The sequence below is a fragment of the Egretta garzetta genome, unplaced genomic scaffold (genome assembly GCF_000687185.1).
Source record: "Egretta garzetta isolate BGI_Z169 unplaced genomic scaffold, ASM68718v1 scaffold163, whole genome shotgun sequence".
In the NCBI taxonomy this organism is placed as follows: domain Eukaryota; kingdom Metazoa; phylum Chordata; class Aves; order Pelecaniformes; family Ardeidae; genus Egretta; species Egretta garzetta.
In genome coordinates this window covers 4498750-4507460 of record NW_009259308.1, presented here as the reverse complement: position 1 = coordinate 4507460, position 8711 = coordinate 4498750, and the positions used below count along the sequence as shown (strand labels likewise).

Sequence of the window (8711 nt, the reverse complement as noted above, 5' to 3'; positions counted from 1 at the left end):
GCTGAAAGCACAAAAGGAAGATTTGCCACCATTTTTTCTTGGCCTTTGGTCCCAGAAGGAGGAGATATTAATGCTGATGACACCAGAGAGTGGCCGATGGGGGGTGACCTTCACAGAAACCTGGCCTCAGGCAGGAACTCCTTTATATGTTCTTTGCATAGTTGTTATTAAAGGAAGAGGATGATGGTAGTAGCTTTGGAGATTTCATGGGCTTTGGTAGGTGAGAGTTAGACACAAGTATTAAAAACAAAATTGGGCTTCTCTTTGATCCCTCCACACCAGGCAAGGGCAGCAATGGATGGCTTTTTTGCATGCCAGGGAAGGAATGCTCATAATTTTGTATGCCTCAGTAACAGTCCAAGGTTTTTTGGAAGCACTGTTAGACCTTCAGCCCATTTTCAATTACAGAACTACTTTATCTGTGAGAGACATCTTCTCACGAATCTTCCAGTTGCTTGAAACCTGCCCTGTTTAAATCTCAGATGATCTGCTTGATCTGATTTATGATTTGGATGCAAGAGTTACGTATTTGAGGACTAAGCTAAGCTGAATTTAGCAGATGCGTTTTGTTTGAGTGTTTCTGTAGTAGGTAGTGGAGGAAGGTGGATAACACTTAGAGAAGAGTCAGAAGCTCCTAATGCTGAGAGGCTATTTCTGGTTTGTACCTATAGAGAAGTTGCACCATAGCTCTTGCATTACAGCCATACTTTTTCACTGATTTAATGTTGCTACTGATACTTTAAAACCCTTCTCCAGCCTTTGGAAACCTACCCTACATCCTTACTCCTTTATTTGTCTTTCCTGTATACATAGGACCTTTAAAATATTCTATTTACTGTGGTGTTTGTCAGCAAGACCATCACAGGTCTGAGGGCATTCTGTTCTCTGACTGTGTTATATTGTAGATGTCTGAACCAGTCTTTGAAATGTTATCAGGAATTATATAAATGACTGTGGTATGGAAATATTACATTGGATAATGAAATGCGGTTATCCAGTTCCATGCTATTAGTGTGATTTTATTAAACCCAGATTGTGGAGAGAACCCAAGAATATGTGTGCTGACTTAGATTATGCGTCCCGGTGAGGTTATTAAGATAGCAAGTCAGAAACATTTCTAGTCTTGCAATGAAGCATGCAGAAATGATTCTGGAGAGCTAAAAGGCCAGTCTGACACCCCTGGCGAGAGACATCGGACCCTGTTGTCTGTCTTCATCAAGGCCTTGGGTCTCTGCCCTTTTTACCTCATACATAGATTTCCTAGCTAATTAGATCCGTGGGAGCATTGGTAAAAGTAGGGGGGTTTTGCACAGTGTCATACTTGCACATTAAAAGGCTGGTTGATCAGTGAAAAAAATATGTGTGGGCAGTTTCTTTGTACTGAATGTTCATCCTAATAGGTCCTCAGGACCAAAGGAGAACAGGGACGCATTGTGTAAAGTGCTATGCAAATACAGGGTAACAGCTTACATGCTAAACAGATTAAATTGATATTCTCAAAACATAGTGAAGGGTGTAGCTAGTGAAGACATGATTAAAACAAATAATTAGGGAAGCGGATTAGTTAGGCAAGTTAGTTGGCTAAGCTGTTTTTATACTTGCTAGAGATTTTTTTTCATGCTTTTAGGCAGGCTTATTGTTGGAGTTAACAGTAGATGTACCTAAGAATGGTGGAGCATATGCAGCACAGCACAGGTTTACTTACTGATAGGCTTTTCTTGACCTCCCGGTTGGCTCTGAGAGCACAGGAGCAGAGTGCAGCCTCTGGATTTCTCATTCCTCGGCTGCCCTGCTGAGGCAGCCAGCAGATGATAATGGGGTTTGGCCACTAATGACCACTGTTAGATTTGAACCTGTGACACGGAGATGAAAGCCCATGTATTCCATTCCTCGTACCCAATCCATCTCACGCTCTGTCTTTAAAGGATTTAATTAAATGTTGAATACAATTAACTAGAAATAGTCCTCTTCCGGAACGATGCAGAATGAAATAGCACTTGACAGGAGAAGGCAACGCTCACAAATGGATTAGAAGAGATTAATTTTGCTAAATTTTGTTTTAACATTCTCTATCTTAACAAAAGAATTCTTGATCTTCTGCTTGCACCTATAATGAGACCTATTTCAAATTTAAGATAAACTTCAGTACTCTTAGCAAGGGAAATATTGAGTGAGAACAAAGTCTCCATTTCCTAGATATGATCCTTATTCCTTATCTATGCAGTTAATGCTTACAAAATCATTGACAACATACTGTCTACACTGCTCTATGAATCTATTAAAAATGTCTCTGAGATTGTCACTTCTGAGCAATTAATTTCATATATTCCTGTATTTTGTGGATCCTAACATGAGCAGAGGCAGATCTGCATAGGTGGAGGCATGAAAATGAGCAGCCAGATTTCTGATACATGTTTTTGATATTTATTGGTTAGCAAAAAGGAAAAACAAAAGAAAAAAGAGAAGCTATGTTTATCCTTTTTCTGTGTTGAATGAAGCCAAATAGGATGATGTTGAGAAAGTAGAGGGAATTCTTGGGTGTATGAATGAAGAGAAGTTTTGAAGAAATACAGCATTACTATAGTGCAATGGAAATTCCAAAATTTGTTCCTTTTTTTACCATGCAAAGCTATGTGGGACCTATTGCCTGCCCTGAAACATCAGTTAATAAGTATTTTTGTTTTCTGCTAAACCTGATAGCCACTTCTTTTGTTTCCCTTTCAAAGACAAGCATGAGCTTTCTTTAAAATGACACTTCCTGAGCTGGAAATATTTTTTCACCCTTTTTTCTTTTTACGTAACAGACTACTTCTTGACGCTTGATGAACCTATGAATAACATAACTACCACCCTTGGCCAGACTGCAGAGCTGCACTGTAAAGTCTCTGGCAATCCTCCTCCGACTGTCCGTTGGCTGAAAAACGATGCTCCGGTTGTGCAAGAACCCCGGAGGATCTCCTTCCGTGCCACAAGCTATGGGTCTCGACTGCGAATAAGGAACCTTGACACTACAGATACCGGCTACTTCCAGTGCGTTGCGACTAACGGCAGAAAGACTGTTTCTACAACTGGTGTGCTGTTTGTGAAATTTGGTAAGTTTTTCTCCTTTTAAGCTGTTCAAACTGTTACTTAAAAAAACAGCTCTGGAGAAAGGTGTGTTTATCCACTGCAAATGAATGGGCTGATGTAGTAGTATCAGCCGGTCTGATTCAGCCTATTTCTGGGAGCGTCTCTGGGATGGCAGCTTATCCTCTCTGCCTGTTTTCTCTTTGCTCAGCTGAAATGCCTGTGTTGCCAGCTGTAACAGTGGATTTTACTATATAAAAGCCTACTGGAAGCAGGACTGAAACAGAGGGGTCACTAAATAGCAATGTTCACTAATATGCTACCTGAATGGATTCAGTCCAGATGAGAAAAAATATTTTATTCTCAAGTGCCTGAGTGACCTCCTTTGTCTCTAGTAAGTGAGAAATTTCAGCTTGCAGTATAGATTGGAGGCATGTTAGTGATATATATATACACCTGTCAGGTAAAGTAAGCACTTTTACTTCAAAGTTTATATTGAAATAATTGCCTTCAAAGCTGATCTTACGACTGAGAAGATTCCAAACAAGAAACAGGTTTTGTGCGTCTTCTCCTCCACCTCCACATTTCAGAGGGAAATAATTCATTGAGATGAAGATGTTTGCAGAGTCCCAATTAATCCTCTTAGGAACTGGACAAATAACACACAATGAATGACGTATGCGATGAGTTTCATAGTCTTTTTTCATAAATCTCCCACATTTTCTACATTCTAATAAGAAATTAATCATTAGATGTTCTCTTATAAGGCAGTTGTTGTCCTTTAGCCTGTATCTGAAATGTAGGAGATTTTTATCTGAGCGGTCCTGTAGAAAACAGTAAGTATTTTTCTTTTTTCTGACTGGAGCAGTATTTAATGTCAGAATCCAGTTTCTAGAGCAAATACTCATTAGTAAGAACTTCCCTCAAGTCTGCTGCAGCCGACTATTCAATCTGTGCTGTGCCGGTGAACATGCACGCCAGCCCACTCAGCCCCTCCAGTAGCTGCCAAATTATAAGCACCAAGGGCAGTAAAAATTAAACCCTCCAAGCCAAAGCCCACTGAGGTCAGAACAAATTTGATCAATGCATCTGAATCAGGCCTAGAACGCGTTCCTAGGATGAGTGCCTCACCTGTTTATTGTTCTCTGCAAATATTGTTCTGACAGTCATTGCTACAGGATACAGTCTTGTCTTTGGTACTGAGAAACTGCGACTTGTCTCTTAAACTACATAAACCACATCCAACATGACAGACTGTTACTTATATCTTTTAAAAGGTTTTCAAAAGCTTCCTACTTGCTACCTCACCGTAAGTCATCACACTGTTTTTCTTCTGTCACTTTTCCAGGTCCCCCGCCAACAGCAAGTCCAGGATCATCGTAAGTTGTTTCATGTCTGTTATGTCAATTCCTTAATCTTGCATCTCAGCAGTCAAAAGTTCATTTTTCATTTTGTGTGACAGGAGAACTTTTACATTCCACTTTAAGTCAGATAGTATGGTAATTTATTATAACTGAATTATCTGTCTCGCAGGTATATTTTCATGTTATCATGTCAACTCCTATTTCTTACCCTAGACTTCTTAATTTCTAATATTATTACCTTTAGATCCTCTGGTGCCTTCAGTCTTTGAACTGATTTCAGTGTACCTACCGATATGAGTAGAAACTGATCTTCATACATGTCACGGCCCAATCTGGAAAATATTTATCACTATAAGTAGGTTTTACTACCTAGGAAGTTCTTACTGATTTAAAGGGGATGGTCATGAGCTCTATCGGTATCTATCTGTACCTGTATTAGTAAACTCTCTTAAAACTGAGTTTTTAAAGATCTAGTACGTGGGTGAGAGTAGTGGCTATTTTTACCACAGCTCCCTGTATCCTGGAGCTCAAGTTTGGTTCCTGCTGCTGGGTCTGAGCAGTTGCCACGTTGTTGTATTTTGGCAGTGAAGCTTCTGTCTTTGGTACCTTTTGAGAACATACATTTATCTTCCCCTCTAGTTTCAAGACACATGGTCAAACTTGCTCACCTTTTGTAGTCCCTTACTATTTTCAAGTATGATCTTCAACTGTTCTGAAGTTTGAAATCAGTTTTGTGATAGCGTGTCCAGCTTATTCACATCTTACATGTGTGGAACAATACTGAAAACCCACCTCTCCTGGTGAGGGAAGCTGCACCATTAGAAGAGAAATACAGTACCAACTAAAACATAAAATGAAACTATTAATGCGATTACAAGGGATGCAAAAGCTTGGGGATGTGAATGTTCCTGACTGTCCATATAGAAGATCGTTCACAAAATATTCCAGAGGATATAAATTGGGAGAAGCATCTGACCACAAAAGGACATGCTAGGATGCCCTCTAATGGAACATCATCAAATGTGGTTTTGTCTTCCCTTTTGAAGCTACTGAGTTTGTTTTGAAAGGGGAGCTCTTTGCTTGGACTTAGGCTCCGGTTTGTGATTGCGGTATCCTGGGAAGGAAAGCTCCGTGGTGCTGTGGGAAGTGGGGGCTGTTGTGCTCTTTAGCAGTTTGGAGACTTAATTAATGAGTTGGGAATATGTGTATCTTGTGTTTGCTTCCACCTAGTTTGGGGTTTCTGAAATTTGTAAAGTTAAGCAACATGTCCTTGGTGGTTAGAAACCTACGGGAGAGCAGCGTGAGTACAGAAAACAGAGTGCTGTGCTGGAATTCCACTGTCTAGGCCACTCAAGACTGTCCCACTGTTTTTAAAAAAAATACATTTGGGAAACTTTTTCCCATTTTTCTTTCTGGCAGGGTTTTGGGGGTTTTTTTGCCCCCCTGAAAAAAAAAAAAAAAGACCACAACTTAACTACCTAAAAGCCTCATCCAGTTATGAAGAAGTAACAGCACATGGTCCCTCTAATTCAGTGAGTGTTGGGCTGAGCTGTAAGGTGATGTCTACACAGCATCATCCAGACCATGAGGAAAAAACAAGCTAGTGTCATGAGTGCTGGTTTGGAGACTTAGGAGTATTAGGCTCTGCCTGAGCTAAGCACTTAAGCACTCTTCTAGCTTAACAAGGCCCTGTCTTATTCTGCGTGCAAAGCCCATATATCCAGGGAACAAACAATCACTGCTTTCTATATGCACCATATCAACCATTAAATTGCCTTTAAAGTGACTTAATCCAAGATTCTCATTTTGTTTTCAGCATTCACTGCCCATTGGTATACATGTGTACAAACACCAAGAATGGGAAAAAGTTTAAAAAAAAAAGTGAGAAAAGAGAAATCCTCTTTAATAGTCCTCTTTAATAGTTGACTTTATAACTGTGCCTTATAATTTTGTAACCAAAAAAAGATATTTAATCACATTTCATTACCCTGGGAGGTTGCGGGCTCTGTCTAGTAAGGTCACATTTTACTAAACGTTGGAGAGAAACATATCCAAAGAAATGTGGAGAGGGATCTCCTTTTTACTGAATGGAGAACATTTTCATTCCTGTAGAAGCTAACCAGATTTAATCTATGAAATAAGAGAATCAGGAAGGAGCTTATGACAAAGAAATGATAAACTTGGAACTCATACTAAATTAGAGTAAAAAAAAAAAGGTCAGCGTACCTAGTTCATATCTGCTGCCAGTGGCATGAGTGCAAGAGCCTTATAGATAGCAGCAGTTGGGTTGGGTCCAGCAGTGTGAAGTGAAGTTGCAAAGAGAAATTGCACGCTGTGGAATGCAGGAGGGAAAGTGCCTTGAAATCTGTTCCTTGCTGTTTGCTCTTCTTTCCATGCAAACAGTATCTTGAGTATTGTATAGCCTACTCATGCATAGCCTTCTCCCCATTGTACAAGCTGGCAAACAAATTTGTAGCTATGAAATTAATGAAAATTTGGTGAAAGTGTCTGTGGTAAGAGTGAGCCCACATTACGTAGGTAAGTGTCACAAAAAATCGTTTGAAGAAGTACTGGCTAAAGGCAGCGCTACTCTTCAGCACAGAGGTACAGAACATTTTGTACAGCTCTGCTAAATATTCTTGTCTGAAAAACAAATTTATTTAAGTTGTTCTAGAGATTAATACCTCATTTTTCTGGTATTTTGAATGCAAATCTCTTCAAACATGAAGAGAACTTGGAGCCTGCTCCCTGTGAGACCTTTCCAATGCATCAGCCCTCAGACTGTTACATCATTGTTTCATAGTCTTGATGCCATTGTAGGGCTCTTCTTTGGTATTAGATAAGCAATAGTCATGAGAGACACCTGATTTTAATCTGTGAAAACCAACCCCATCTATGCCAGCATCAGTTTTCAAGTTCCAGAGTGATAGGTGTACCCCATGGTCGACTTTCCTCCCCATCATTTGAGACTCATGGGAGTCCTATGGGGAAACACTTTCTTCAAGGAGTAGTCCTGGAAGCTGGGTCAGAAAATATCTTCCTGCCATTTTCTCAAATGTTAGGGTGTTGGTCCTGGTACTTTGGCTAAACTGGCTGTGGGTCTGTGGGTTCAGATGATTTTGATTCCTCAAAAGACATTCATGGGAACCCATGTCTCTTCCCCTGCTGCGCAGGCTGACCACTGGTGTTGCTCTGAGCAAATGGACACTTACTGTACATCATCATAGGGACATGTCATACTATTTCACAGTGGTTAAATGAAGGCTAAATATGGAAGCACTTTGAAGGATATTGTGGAAATGAAAACTTGTACTTGGGTAGTGTTTGTGCCTTATCAGCATGAGTTTCTTCTATGATAAGGCAATAAACAAAATCGATGGCAAGTAGCAGCCTTGCTCAGTAGGCATGCTTTTCCCATGTTGTCTTTATCAATCTACCGTGAGTGGAAGGTTCTGTTCATTTAAGGATTTAATTTGAGGATCGTGTTTTTTAAAAAAATCCATATGCTCAGCACTTTTTCTTCACGTAATTTATAGGTGCAGAGTTGTGCACTGATGTGATGGCAGAAAAATAGATGGGCCAACTGTAGCTTAAAAATAAAAAGGTTAAATGGATGACTTCTGTACAAGAAGACAGGCAATGCTAGATAACATCATAATTCACATATGTATTATATCCTTATTCTTTCTGCTTTCCTTAAGCATTGTTATAGTTAGCTAGAGCCAAATGCCTGATTTGCAAATCAGTCTGCAGCGAATGAAAGAAACTCCAGCAGAAACATACCACTGCGGTCCACAAGGAAATCAAGAACCCAAGGTACTGCTGCAGTGTAAAGCACTGGCTGACCTGAACGTCCTTCCTTTAACCCTCTTGTGTTTGGCAAAGGTCAGCTTTAAAGCTCTTATCTGCGAGGCCATGGAGTTACATTCCATTAATGTGTTCTGCTGCTCTGTGTCTCTGGCATAGCTTGAAGAAGCTTCTTTTGTTTTTAAAAAAAAAACAACCAACCCACGCTCCTGCATTATAAATAAATCATTATTTTATCTTTCGTTTTGCCAGAAGGTGCTACAGATACAAGCACCAAGTACAAGCAGCTCAGTGAGCTGCGGGGAGAGTGCCAATGCGCCTGTCCCGCAGTCCGGATGCATGCCCAGGAGCTGGGCAGCCGCGCTGGCTCCGGCTCTCGGACTACTGGAATAGTTTCCATAAAGGGGATGGTGTCAAGGGCACCTCCACAACAGGCAGGAGTTGGGGGGGGGGGCCTCTTCTGGCACACAAGTC

The 8711-nt window shown here is 40.5% G+C and overlaps 1 protein-coding gene across 1 annotated transcript in view; it reads left to right on the top strand.

The window, feature by feature from the left end:
- The window catches only part of ROR1 (receptor tyrosine kinase like orphan receptor 1), a 59552-nt gene that overhangs the window by 14758 nt on the left and 36083 nt on the right, over positions 1 to 8711 (top strand). Inside the window, exons 3-4 of the mRNA XM_009636222.2 lie at positions 2805 to 3092; positions 4415 to 4445. Of these exons, the coding sequence (XP_009634517.2) occupies positions 2805 to 3092; positions 4415 to 4445 (319 nt within the window). The remainder of the gene's footprint in view (positions 1 to 2804; positions 3093 to 4414; positions 4446 to 8711) is intronic.